A 14,753-nucleotide genomic window follows, 5' to 3' on the forward strand; every position below is an offset into this window, starting at 1 on the left:
GAGAGCTGCAGTGACTGTCTAGCCAGGCGTTAAATGGACTGTCCCTTTGCACTTTATTTCAATTTAATCCAACCTTCACTGACATACCCGCAGTATGTGATTCATCATTCCATCCTGCTGTGCTGACCTGACCTGTGCAGATATGGATAACATCAAAGCACCAGATAAATGCTGGACATGAAAGCCATACCTGAACCAAAGGAATAGTGCACACGCTAAGTGCTGGCTTGTGCTGTTCACCCGCAGCAAGCCAGGAATATTGTTAATGACATAAATTGGTGGAACAAGTAACTACTTACATCCCTCTTCTGTTTTTCACAGAGGCAGATGTGAGTGGATGTTCCAAATGCTAAAAAAGATCAGTAATTAAAAGTCGTGTTTTTAAAGTGAGGACTACCTCTCTATCAAAATTGATTAATAGAAACTAAAAGGACCACTGAGGAAATTTGTTGGGCCGAAAATGACTGAAAATACTGAAAATCTAGTCAAGGATACTAAGTTTTCCACTGTGTTCAGACTCGCTTACTCACAACAGGAGAGAAGCTTTGGGCTCATATGCTGAAACTGCTACTCCCAGCTAGATGGGAAGTAAAGTTTAAAAGGACAGAACTCCCCATGCACAGCCAGTACTTTCAGTCAGGTGCTGGTCGGTCGCAGGAACATATTAAGTGAAAATCTAAATTAACCACCGCACACTGTAATGACTTGTAGCTTCTTCAAACAAACTTAACTTACTCAGGGAAGTTAAGTTTGTTTGCAAGTCAGTCAGCTATCAAGTCAAGTACGGGCAATCTTAGTTTACATTTAATGGTATACTGAATCTTAATTATGTAGACACAACAGTTTGGCCTAAACTGAGAAAAATACATGAAAGACATAAAACGGTGAGAGCAGTTGCTCTGAGAGAAAACAAGAGTGAACACTCTGTTCTACAGAAAAAGACTTTTGATTGATGCTGAAGTTGGTTGTTTTCTGTTAGACAGGTAATTAACTGACTAATTATTTTTAACTAACTAATCACTTTATGAATCATTAAGCTGATAGTCACTAGAGCCCGAGAGCAGCATCATATGGGCTTTTCTTGAGAGTGAGGAAGAACCTGTCAGGAAAAATCAATTAGTGCTCCTTTAATGTGCGATTTCTCCAGTAAAATGAGCTACATCAGAAGGACTTTGATAGAGTCTACAGGACGATCAGTTATATACTGCCGACATAATCCGACATAGAGAAGACTATATGGCTGAGGAGATAATTGAAAAGGACAACCATTCTCTACCCGGTCAGCAATATTCCTTGAAAGAGAACGTGCATCCACACACACGGAAAGCAGGCTTGTTTACAACATGTGAGGCTCTGTGGTCAACAATGAGACCTTAGAAAATCTTAACACTGCCACGCACAAAAACACACAGTTATAGTACTTCTCTCTTGTACATGTATATATGATGGTGTATTGTAGATAGTATATTGAGATTGTGTAGTAAATGTTTGTCTTTACTTTAATAAGTATTTTTCTCACAGCCCAACTGCTTAGCGTTGCAGAACGGATATAACTTTATATAAAACCTGATGTCACGGTAAATGAACTGACACAGCATGGGGTAAGAGTGCATTCCTAAGGGTTTAATAGCGGAACACTGCTAAACGTAACCTGCATGTTTTGGCGGCAAGCTTCCCTCCCTGTAGAGAACAGTTACAGGAATTCAGAAATACAAACACAAACACACAATTGGCAACAGAGCAGAGCTCGCTGTCTCTGACAACCCACTTCAGACGAGAATAACTCTTGCACAATGGAAAAGTCGAAAAAAACACAGTGTCACTCAAACACACACACACACACACACGTGTTCTCTCACACAAACAGATTATATTCCATCAACTGTGAGTGAAACTGTGTGGTTGAAAACAAGCTTTCAAAGGCAGGGTGACTCAAACGCTAAGAAAGAGAAATATGATATGAGAGAGAGAGAGAGAGGGAGAGAGACCGAAAGGTGAGTCAGACACAGAAACATGACTGTGTTGTTAGATGTACGCAAGTATCAGCTGACCTTGTGTGTGTGTGTGTGTGTGCTGGGAAGCTACAAGCACATGGAAAATTAACACTTTGCTGTGTTGTTACTTAGCTTGCCAGAATGTTTGAGAGAGGTTGTTTACATGTTCACGTTGTCCCATCACGCTACCTCCCTCCTTGTCTTGCCTACCTGAGAAGATGTGGGTTTTTAGCTATCCAAGTCTAATCTCAGTGTGTGTGTGTGTGTGTGTGTGTTTGTGCCTTCTTGCCTCCTAATCAAACCTACATCAATTCTAGATGCTTATAGTTATGAGAAGATATAGCATTTCTGTATGTTTTGGCTTGGAATTCTACTGGAACTGAATTTATGATCCATAAAAATAATAACAAAGAGCCATTTCTAAGTGAACAAAGATAATGGAAGTTTTGAAATCATAAGTACAATCTGACTAAACAATATAAGAACATACAGTCTGTCTCTTCAGGTCAATCTGAGCTCACATTGCTTCAGTTTGTGCTTGGTGTATTTTGTAGGGTGGGAAACAAGTCGGTGTACTTTCCCATACTAGTGTACAAATATGATTAGTTTGAGGGAAAAAAGAAAAACAAATACCAGTACAAGACAAATACAGAAAAGGTATAAGAAGTGAGGTAATTGTGGTGACTCAAACATAATCTCAGTCCTTCAGGACCACAGATAACCTTGAGGCTCATGAGTCAAACCCACATTAAAGCATTGACAATGATAAACTTTAGTCAGTTAGTAAAGGACAATACTGACTGACCCCTTCTGGGATCTCTCACTGAATAAGACACTGGATCTTAAATAAAACTTGAATAATGTTTTTGACTTGAGAATACATGGAGTCATAAATATTATGAAGGGACACGTCAAGGAGAGAAACCAAAAAACAAACAATTATTTCTAAATCATTCTGGCAGCGTGTGTGTATATATGGGCTGGGCTGTTTTGCCACCTGTTTTCATGACCACTGGGAGGCATAGAGTTTCACTGCTGCTCTGACATGTTTTTAAGACGCCTGCGCACGCTTACATAAGTGTCATTACTCTCTGTCCATGTGTTTTTCTACCTCCCTTTGTAAGAGTGTGTGTGTGTGTTCTCTTCTCTGTGAAGACAGGAAGGACAGGTAATGTGGTCTGAGAGGCCAAATAATAAATTAACACTATTTAATGAAGGAAAGCTTAACTCCTGTAATTATAGTGAAGCTAGATGTATCCTGTGTATGTGTGTGTGTGTGTGTGTGTGTGTGTGTGTGTGTGTGGTTTGTGGGAAGGAAATAAGGTATAATCCAGGGGAAGTGTCAATAACACAAGGATGTGTTAGGAACTGCCAAGAGTCATTATCCACAAGCCGTTTCTCTCTTTCAAGTGCTCACACACACACACCTCAGTTGCAGCTTGTTGTGAAGTTAATGACTCGTTCTCTGCTGGTTTCCTGTTGTTTAAACTGAGCCAATTCACAGTGCTAGACCTAGTGACACACACAGCCAGGTATGTAGGCTGATTTTTTTTTTTTTTTTTTTTTTTTTCCCCTTTCACACCAAAGTACTCCTAAAATCAGGTAGATTGCAACTGGTGGCAAAGTTATGTGTGCAAGTGTGTGGTAGGAGATTACTACACAACTGAAACAAGATAAATTAGTGCATTAAAACTTTCCTGAAGAGCAGAAAAACAGCACTTTTAGCAGACAGTGTGGAGTTTCTGTTAAAGGCTAACCAGGTCATATGATTAGATAGGATAGATGTTAATTATGGTTAGGTTTAATCATGCCAAACAAACTGGGCTGATTACTTGCCATGGGGCTGATAAGAGGTTTCATAGCTATCGTATATTAACCAGCATTCATTTGACTTTTGAGGCTGTGCATTTAGACAATCAAGTATCAACACTGGATTTTAAAAGTTTTTCAAGACCTGTAGACAGCATGAATTTGTTACCTAATGCTTTTGAGAGTCAACACATGGATTGTTTGTTGTCAGGTTTGACATGTTAAGTCATAACTGGCATAAAAGTTTTCAAGTTGACAGCAACTGCAGCTTTTTGCCAAGTATCAGCAGAGTGGAAGTGACATCAGCAGAACCACCGAAGAGGCACACGTTGCTCTTGAATACATAGACTTTGTAAATAAAATACTTATACATGATTATAGAGTCAACCATAGACTGTACTAATGTGACCTGTTATATATTTAGTATAGATTTCTGATGGAATATTTTGATGCATGGATGTGTGTTTACAACTGAGGGACATCTTGGTCATTACTGGAGCAAACATGGGCCTGAATCTCTGTTTAAGTGTTCATGAGATACATATTAAATATGCAACCAACATACACATTAGAAGAGATGAAATTATCATTTAAGCCAAAATATCTTGTAGAAAACAACTTACTAACTTAGGAGGAATGTTGGGAGTTTTCTCAATTGCGTCAATACAGTCTGTTTTTTTGGACTCATCATGATTGGTCTTTAAACACTTGTGCTCTTAGCCATGATGACTATCTCTTGGTTGAGTCTGTGCAGCAATGTAGGCAGATGCTCATGAGTTCAAATCTGCCCAGGAAAATATGGAGGTGAAAACTTGAGCACTCCAATGGAGCTGCTGCCCGGTGAGTTTAAAACATATCCAGTGTGAGTGTGTGTGTGTGTTGTTTGTGTGTGAGTTTATAAGATCTTCCCGTCTGCCTGCAATGACTAAACCAGGCTGTTTGCTGTACATGTTCTTATCCTATCTGTGTGGTTAAATAAGGGTGATAAGTCAAAGACAGAGTCGCTTTACAAGCTGAATCATCTGTTGGAGAAAGGAAAACAGAAAGGAGGGGTGAAATGTTGAGTATTCCCGCCACCGTGTCGGGTCATTGCGGCAAACCTGTCTCGCTTACTGCTCTCTCTTCCCGCCCCCTTTGTCCTCACTTCTTTCCCTCTATTTTTTCCCTCGCTTGTCTTATCTTTTTTTCTTTTTTCTTGCTTTTTGTTTTCTTTCCATGCCCTCAGGGAAGCTGCCGCTCCTCCCGTCTCCTATTCCAGTTAAACATTAGCCTCGGCCAATTCCTTAAACCTTTAAGTGTGTGAGTGCGTGTGTGTAATCTAATGAAGGTATGTCTTCAACAACAAACACAGTGAGAGACTGTCCCCTGTCCCCACACACACACACACCCACCCACACACACACACACACATACACAGTGTAGTCACGCTACTGTTGCTTGTGTCCTGTTGTAACCCCGGGTGGTTTAATATAACCCTGTCATTCCTGATGACTGATAGAGATGACTAACACATGCACACACAGAGCCAGCGCACAAACACAACTGTCTTGGAGCCTTTTGTTTGGACAGAAATAGTCGCGACACTCGAGAGAGTCTGAGACAGACAGAAAGTTTATCATCAGCACATTATATCAACAGTCACAGCGTCACTCTGCAGACACGTTGGACATTGCGACACACATCAAACACTTCAGGGTGTCCATCATACTAGCAGTCTACGCAACAACAGATGACTGATAAAGATTTTAAAAAGTGTCAGTGAATTATGTTTCTGTATAAACTACTTCTGTTTAAATTTTTTAATCAACCCAAGGCAGTTATGGTGAAGTTACAATTATTGTAAAATAATATTAATTCAGTTCTGTTTCTTTATCAACCGATTGCACAATCTGACAGGCTTTTAACATGGAGCTTAACTAAAGGAAGCATGTGTCGGATTCTCATTGTCACAACAAAATTATATTTCAAATCAGGCAATATGAGCTATAAATCCTTATATCATGTATTCAGGTTTTTGAATTATCTGTAGGGCTCTGAAAATATGCATCTGACTTAAGTTTGCTCTGAATACAATATTGTGTATTCTCTACATTTCAATGCTGCAATCTCTATAAGAAACATGTCTTTCTACCACCTTAAACCACAGGAGAGTAATAAAACCATGGCAGCCAAATTCAATTCAGGACAAGTTATTACTTAAATCTTTCCATGTGGGAATGTAGAAGACAGAGGTATTTTAGGGTGACATATAATATGAAAAACAAAACAAAAAAAACAATATGATCAAGAGCTAGATCTGACCCACCATACAGAGAATACAAGGTATGAACATTTGCTCTATGAATCATCAGGGTGTTTCGACCAGCTGTGCGTATAAAAATGTGTTAAGTGGTAAAATGTTCTCTTCACTTTATAGATAAGAGCTGATACCTTTAAAACTAGACTAATAATGTGCTGAAAAGTCCAGACCACCCAGAGACATAACACGCTCTGTTGCCGTTATGTGTGGTAATACTGATAATTTTAGAATTAAATTCCTCCTGGGCGAGAGAGACGTGCCGATATTCGCAACAGCTTTTTCTTTGGCATCTTTCTGGTATACATCAAGACAATATAAAACAGAACTTGTCATGTAAATGTAGGTTGTTAAATCAAATCAGGTGCAGCTTATAAGAATGTTGGGTGAACAGGTTCAAATTTAACAAGTTAGGAAAGACAGAATGCCTCTACTTTACTGCAGAAGAGGTGGGTTATGTAAAAGGCCTGAGTAAATCATTCACTAGCAGTATGCAAGGCAAAGGAACCAAACCCTCATATACTTGAAGATTGATTTTGTTAATAATTTTAAATCACACAATACAAATAAAGACTAAATTACATCCAAAATTATTAAGGCAATGTCTCAGTATTTATTATTTTAAATGAGACCAAATGGATGCTCTGGATGACATTATGATGATGTTAATGATTTATTTCTGAATTCATGATAGGTTAGCATAACCAATAATACTCTGTTTTTTGTCTCTCTGGATTTAAAGCTATTGTTACTTGTGTGCACATGTTGGTGTTGTTATATGCAACCTATGAAAACACATTAACAAGTATGTGCAAATCATAATAACTTGCCATGGAACAAAAAAAACAGGGGAGAGTGGTAACCGAATGCTCTAATGGAGATTGAATGGGGAGCGCAGGGTTCCCAAAGGTCATGTTGTAGGTCAAGGGTCACTGTACCAGTCTGCTGCTGGATCACAAAGATTAATCACCTGTTGACCTTTCCAAACCCTCATTCCTTTGGGACCACAACTGTAGACCCTCCACAGCTGTTGCAGCTGGAGACGCCCTCAACATTGAGGAAACTTCAATAATTTGAACAATAAAGTGCTTTTCTCTCCAGCCTTGACCTGACTGCATTATAAGTGATATCCCCTTTTTACTTTTTTCTTACATTAGTTAAAGACATTGAAATAAAAGACACAAGAAATACCACCTTGCAGCTGTATGCCTCCACCAACCAGTCAATTTGCTATTTATACCTATGTCTGTCCAAACTCATATAATATTTGTAGTGAAGATTTTGAAGGAATTTGATAAGGTATTAAGGTATTAAGTGTATTTTTTGGTGAAATGGAAGTCATCACTATACTGGCGTGTATGATTCCAATGAATAATTTCCAGTGCTTCACTTATGGATTGTGAAACTTTGTCACAATTAGCATATACATTCTTGAGTTATGGTCAAAAACGTGTTTTGTGAGGTCACAGTGACCTTGAACTTTGACCACCAAATTCTAATCAGTTCATCCTTGAGCCCAAGTGGACGTTTGTGCCAGATGTAATGAAATTCCCTCCAGGCATTCCTAAGATACCAGGTTCACGAGAATGGGATGAACGTGAGGTCACAGTGACCTTGACTTTTGACCTTTGATCACCAAAATGTAATCATTCATCTTTGAGTCCAAGTGGACGTTTGTGCCAAATTTGAAGAGATTCCCTCGAGGCATTCCTCAGATATCGCGTTTACGAGAATGGGACGGGCGGGCGGACGGACAACCCGAAAACATAATGCCTTTGGCCACGGCTGTCACTGGTGCGCGGAGGCAAAAAAAAGTTTGAAAAATATATCTACAACTGACAGGCATGTGAGAGTGAGTGTCTCTTCTTGGGAGCAAGACCTCCATGGCCTCAAATAGACAGGGTTTTCAGAGGTCAGGAACACATAACCTCCAGGGAAACCAATCCACCACCCTGAGGGGAACCAAATACGATTCCCCTCATCCTCCACCCCACCATCATCATCTATTCCTTCCTGGTAATAAGATGGGTCACACCTCCTGCTTTCTGCTAAACCCAACTAACCTTACAGTTCAACATTCATACATAATACTGCCAGATTCCGCTCCTCTGCACACACAAACCAATCCCCGACCCACAGACGCATAACTATTCCTTTACAGGCGTGTCATCTTTGGCCCCTGTGGTTCAGACACACTTAATCCTCGAGTAGTTGAGGGAAAATCAGCCCAGATATTATAGCAAACTACGAAACAACTGTGGAAAATCCTCTGACCACGTTCACTCACTCAGTAACAGCCTTATTCCACCATAACAGGATTTTCTCCATACATCATTACATTAAGACTGTACTTCATTATGTGATTTTAATTGATAGAAGCAGAGAGAAAAGGGTGAAAAAAATATGGTCCATGTTGGAAAACGGGGGCAAATTAACCATTTTAATGAAATAATTATTCTACTGATTGTTGGAATTATGCATGGCAGAAAACAATTCTGTTATAACAACTTGGAGAAATTAGTTATTATGTCATTCAAAGGAGCGTGCATTTAATGCAATTTTTCTCTGTGGTTGTGGATGACTTTAGCGGTAAAGCTCTGGGTACTGGAATTTGCAGTGAGAATTGGGCTAAATGTTAAAGCAGAGAAGAGTGAAATTATATGTAATATCAATCTCATATTATAAACCTGGCATGGAAGCATAAAAAACTGCAGTAAAATAATGAAAACAGAGCTAAAGGACACTGTAGGAGACCAGATTAGTATTTGAAAAACTATTCTTTTTTACTTGGATTTGGTCAATAACATTCAAACATGGGACGTGCCTTGAGTTGGACTTGAATCTTGAACCTAAATCATAGCAACAACATGCATTTTGTGTTTGAGTGGTATTTTTCGTTTTTCTCCATCACATCTAGAGTGTAAACGAATCAGACTGTCTTTAATTATGGCTGCAATCTAAAGCAAGAGAGAATTGATTTTCTTGCACCATTTCATCTACGTACTGTATGTTTCAGTAAGGGTCAGAGGAGTCCTGATTTACCATTAGATTTGATCAGTGTGAATGAGCCCCCAAACTTGATACATGCTCTAGTGTGGAAGAAATCAAACAGTTCAGACAAGCTGTCGTATGGGCATCCGTGTGAAAAATTAACTCTTTTTCCTTTGTCCCCATAGGGTGGTGTTTAAATTGCAAATACTTAATTATTACCACTTGGATTTGTTTTACTTTCCACTGCTGGGAACTAACAGCATGTCCTACAGAGAATGACTGTTTTTTGTTTTTTTTCTCTGATCTTTCCCAGTTTTTACGATGGAACATTTGTAGCTTTGATTTTTTGTAATGGTAATATTTACAGCTTCATGCTTTGTTGTTTCTGACCATAAATACCACATTTTCCTCAGCCAGACGGCAGTGTATCACCAGGCATAAATACTCAAAGATCTCCTACTGGGGGAGCAGCGGGTGCTTCAGTCACAAGGTACTCCTCATCACTGGGGGCATTTTAAATTTCATGAGTATTCTTTGAACTTTAATGTTTGTCCAGATTGCCAAAGATTTCCTGATCTTGACTGACACTGTGATATCAATATTTTCTTTCAGTTTCCATATTACCCCAAATTGTTAATTTCCTCAAATTTCAAGAGTACTTATAGGGTTACCAAGCCTTTTTTTGTTACCAGGTGATTTTACTCACTCAGCAGCAGTGTCTGCTTTCACAAACATGCTATAGATAAAAGCTTTCAAACTTCTAGCAGAAAAAGGAGAAACATTACACAAAATATGTCTGCAGAAAACAAAATAAAGAAAAAAAAACTTCTAAAGTCAGCTACCTTTCAAAAACCATCCATGAAATGTTGCCCCAAGTTCGTAATAGAGTTCAAGACCTTCAACTGTGAAGGATGTCAAGGAGGGAGGTCTGATGTGTGTCTGCATGTATGTGTGTGTGTGTGTGTGTGTGTGTGTTTTCACTGATAAGGAAGGCCAGAGGTGTTTGACCCCTCATGACCTTTGCAGTGTTGGTGGTATTAAGCTGTTTGTACAGAGAAATACATTTGTCTTCTGCCATGTGTGTGTCAGTCAGATAAGCCCTGACCTCACACATACCTGCACAAGGGTCCTGTCCGTCTCATTCTTTGAGGTGAACTTCAATGGCTCAACGAAACGACTACTTGTGAGAACCTGCGTTAACAGTGATGGTGACTCACTACCACACACATACACACACACAGTTGGGGCTTCCCCTTTCACCTTGAATTATTCAGGTTTGCATGAGAACACCAGTGTGAAAAGGAGAGTGAATCAGTAAAAACACTTAATGAGTCTCTCGCATACACACACACACTTAGAGGAGCATAATGTGAGGCCTTCTTTTCTATGTGGAGGGTTTGAAAGAGAACAGGAATAGACAACAGCGGTTATAGACATGTCAATGAGGCCTCTGACTAAAGAGGTTACAATTATTGGCCAATTATCTCCGTAAAGAAGAAAAAGATTAAACAGGTTTAGTGATGAGAGACAAATATGTGCCCATATGTAAAAAAACATATCAATCAGTATTTCTTATTATTGTTAATTCTGTTCTTCCATGACAATTATTATGTTGTTACAACACATTCAACTGTGCAAGTCTAGTCTTGCTAGGTCCACTAAAGAAGTTGGGATTTAAGAAAGGGATCATTTTTGAATAAATAGGGAACAATTTAAAAAAAAAACTCTTTTCTAAGATGTTTGTTTGATAGTTTTATATCTCAGCACTAGTTACTTTAAAAAGGCTTCCCTCAACAAAAAAAGAGTGTTTGTTTGTGTTTCTCACACATTCACACAATCACACTCACTTTCCTTCTCTCACACACACTCAAACACAGCGGGTGTATTTTTTGGCTTGTCCAAAGCCCTGGCCCCTCTCCCAGACCCTGAACTGGACCCCAGCTATTACTGCTGCAGCCAAATGGGTCAGACCGCTGGATGTGTACTGGTATTGATTTCACACAACCGACATCACCCGTGTGTGTTTTAATGTGTGTGTTTAAGTAACAGAAGCCAGAAATTGAGTGACCACGCACACACATATACAAAGACTCACACAAAAGGGTTGCCAGACAGTTTATGTAAACAAGATCTTATGACGTGATACCCTCGGTGTGGAGAGCTTGTGTGTGTGTGTGTGTGTGTGTGCCTCTTTGCGTCTCCTAAGACCATTTGCCACAGTGTGTTACGATGTCGGCTGGATCAGTGTCACTGTGTTTTGAGTTTCTATTGAAAACTAAAATAACAACTGGAGACATGGGGATAGAGACTTCTACTCCAGGCTAAACAACTGCCACACACACACACACACAAAGATAAGCATCTAAGTCAGTGTTAGAGCTAACACAGTAGTATCACTCGTCAACTCAAGGCACATTCAGAGGGAACTTTAAAGGAAGTGCAAAGCATTCAGTTCTAGTAGAAGAAATGACCACAAACTGCACCCCAAGATGTATTCAGTTCTAAAAGATATATTTAAGTGCTGAGAGGAAACCAACAGGCAAGATTACAACTTCAAGTTATGGACCTGTCACACACACACACACACAAAAAAAGAAGATGACCTGAAAGTGGAAAAAAGAAAAGAAAAGACGGAGACAAGATGACAGATGGAGAAAGAGAAAAATAAGTGCCAGGGTACTAAAAGTAAATGTCAGTAAGAAACAAGCAACCGATGTACGTAAAATACAAAAGAGAAAAATATGATTAGAAAACTCTCAAGCATGCTATATGTAACATTTTAAACATCTATTCAAGTCAAATTAATTTCAGGTAATTAATCTGCCATAAACAAACTGGACCACAGATAAAACATTTGGCTTTCTCCTCTATTCTATAAATGGTGGTGTGCCATTTGGTTAAAATGAGTTTACAGTACAAAACAGGAAAAAGCGACTGTTTTTCCAAAGTATCACACTGCTGCTAGTGCAATTCCACTGATATGTGATTGAATCACAACCAGTGTAGATAGTAATACAGTAGTTAAGTGGGCAGGATTGATAATTCTGATGTTTTACAATTACATTGACAGGAAATGTAGACAAACAAATGACAAGAGAAAAGCACTAAGTCAAAGACGGAACGGGTTACTAATGTCTTGGGTTCAGGTTGGGTAGGTTCAGACGGAGCCAGAGGGGGAAAATAAATGGGAGGTGGGGAAGAATGGATGGGAGAGGTGTGTGGAGAGAGAGGTGAGGTGAGAAAGAGACCTATAAATGTGTCAGCATGATCTAAAGGCACATAGTGATTCACATAGAAACTGATGCATGATTACCACACACACATGAGTAAGTACAAACTTTCTAGCGCACTACAAGCTTCAAGTGGTTTTATGAAGGTAAATACAGGAGCTTTAAATGCAGATAGCTGAAGAGTGACCTGAATAAAAGTCTTGTTCCTTCAGATTTCCATTTTATATTTAAAGCCTATGGCTTGACTGTTGACCTACATGAAGCAGTTACATGAAATCTATTGATTGCTGCAGTACATGGATCTCATCCGCTTAGATCAACCTCTATGCTAACAAAATGCCTTTAATCTGAAACTTCAAAAGACATGTACGGTATCTGAACCTATAGATATTAATGACTAAACATAATTAACCAGAGAAAAGATTTGCCGTGTTCAAGTAACTATCCACTGTGTTGAATTTGATTTTGTTTCTAAACCAGGTACTCACTCTTTCTCTTTAACTGTTCCTGTAAATCTCTACCATATATAATCAAATGAACCAGAAATACATCATACTGTGCTTATCTTAAAACATGCATGCTTGTCATTTAATTCCAGGGAAAAGCCATACTTAAAAATAAGAGGTTATCATCTGACAACAGCAATGACATCCTTAAATATATCATTGCATACATAAACATTTTGTTTCTAAATCACACAGTAATACCTGGAGATTTAAGTCAGAAATGTGACCCAAACTCATTTTCATATGAATCCCTTCATAGCGTATTATCGTAGCATCAAATCAATATTTATTCTCTGCCGCTGACGTGCACTGCCATAATTAATCACAGTCAAATTCCATGACAGATTATCTTTCATACAGTAAAAGATTAAGTTTGCATCATTCCTTATCTTTTGCGCAATGTCAGGGGTCAAATCCATGCATCATGTGCATGTTTCAGAATTGTGGGTTGTTTTATTGGGAGGAGGGGTTGGGGGAATATCTAATCCATATCTGGCGTGTACATGTTTATCTTTAAAATCCATGAGTGTGGGTTAGAGTGTATATTTTGGGAGAAAATAGCTTGTAAATGAAGCATGTCAGAAATGAGGTCTCAAACATGCAAGCAGTGCAGCAGCTGCTTCTCTTTTTACTTATCAATAGATCCCGAGTTTGAAATGTTTGACCTTGTTGACTGATGTCCTGATGAATGAGAAATAACAGAAAGAGACGGGAGCAAAAGGAAGGTTTTTAGAGAAGAATGTACTGATCATGGTTGTCACTGAAAAACGTGCAACTAAAACAAAGGCCTGTTTTCATAGTTTGTATCTATCTTTATCAGTACATTTTGAAAAGTCTAGCTCTGTTCTGTATCTCAAAGACTTCACAGTGACATCCTCGGTGACGGTGGCAATATGAGCAACTTTTGCACAAATCTTATCCAACTGAAAGGATAGATACGACTAGATATGACATTCATCTATATCTAGTGGTCCATCAAAAGACAGGGCAACAGTGAAGGTGTTGAATGTGCAGACATTTGAAAAAAAAAAAAAAGAAGTTTTATTCAGGGACCCAAACTGAAGCAAAAATATGTTGCCTTTTTCAATCTCAGCTAAATCTTGACCAGATTCAGTAAAAGTGAAGAGTCTCAAAGTAAGCCAGAGCCTTAAAGTAACCCAGGGAGAGAGAAACGAAGAAAGAGAATTAAAGAGTGCTGCTAGTCACACAGACAGAGGTGTTCTTCAAACAGACCCATGTGAGCTGCCATGAGAACTCAGCCTTATACAAGCACCCACTCAAATGCACACATTATACAGTACACATCTGACTCAGTGATCTTAATGCAGACTAGTCTATCATGATCAACAAGCATCCTTGCTGAAATGTGGATACACAGATGCGAGAAAGAAAGAAAGTGAGAAAGGTACGAGTATGCATGTCTCCATGTGAGGGTGAAGTTATTTCAAAGTGAATAGATGTACATGCATGCATGCACACACGCATACAAGTACACAAAGCCTAATCTTTTGTAATTTTTCAACATTTTTCACAGAGGTATGCTAGGCAGAAGGCAGAAGTAATAAAAAACGAACATTTTTGTGTGCTATCAGGACAGTAACATGCAAAACACAATAAAAATGATCAGGAGTCCATGAGGAGTTCATTCTGTCCATGAGGAGTTCATCCTGCCTTACCTCTCTTTGAGGAAGTCCGCCACTCTTTTGAAGTCATCAATGCAGTACTCTCTCTTCATGTCCATCAGGACGCTGTCTGATGCCGACTGCACAGGAACATGAAGGAAGGCATAGACACGCGGATGATTCAATATCTTTGCCATCTCCTAATGAGACAGATGGTAGAGAGAGAAAGAGAGGCACAGATAGTAAGAGAAAAAGAAAAAAATGGAAATAAAGGGTTAGATTTGTCAAACGTATGGATGTGAGGA

At 39.0% G+C, this 14,753-nt stretch overlaps 1 protein-coding gene across 1 annotated transcript in view; it reads right to left on the bottom strand.

Moving 5' to 3' along the window:
- cdkal1 (CDK5 regulatory subunit associated protein 1-like 1) overlaps positions 1-14,753 on the bottom strand; it is a 244,521-nt gene that overhangs the window by 78,214 nt on the left and 151,554 nt on the right. The window contains exon 10 of the mRNA XM_044358558.1: positions 14,503-14,648. Coding sequence (XP_044214493.1) covers positions 14,503-14,648 — 146 coding nt within the window. The remainder of the gene's footprint in view (positions 1-14,502; positions 14,649-14,753) is intronic.

The sequence above is a fragment of the Thunnus albacares genome, chromosome 8 (genome assembly GCF_914725855.1).
Source record: "Thunnus albacares chromosome 8, fThuAlb1.1, whole genome shotgun sequence".
Classification (NCBI taxonomy): Eukaryota; Metazoa; Chordata; class Actinopteri; order Scombriformes; family Scombridae; genus Thunnus; species Thunnus albacares.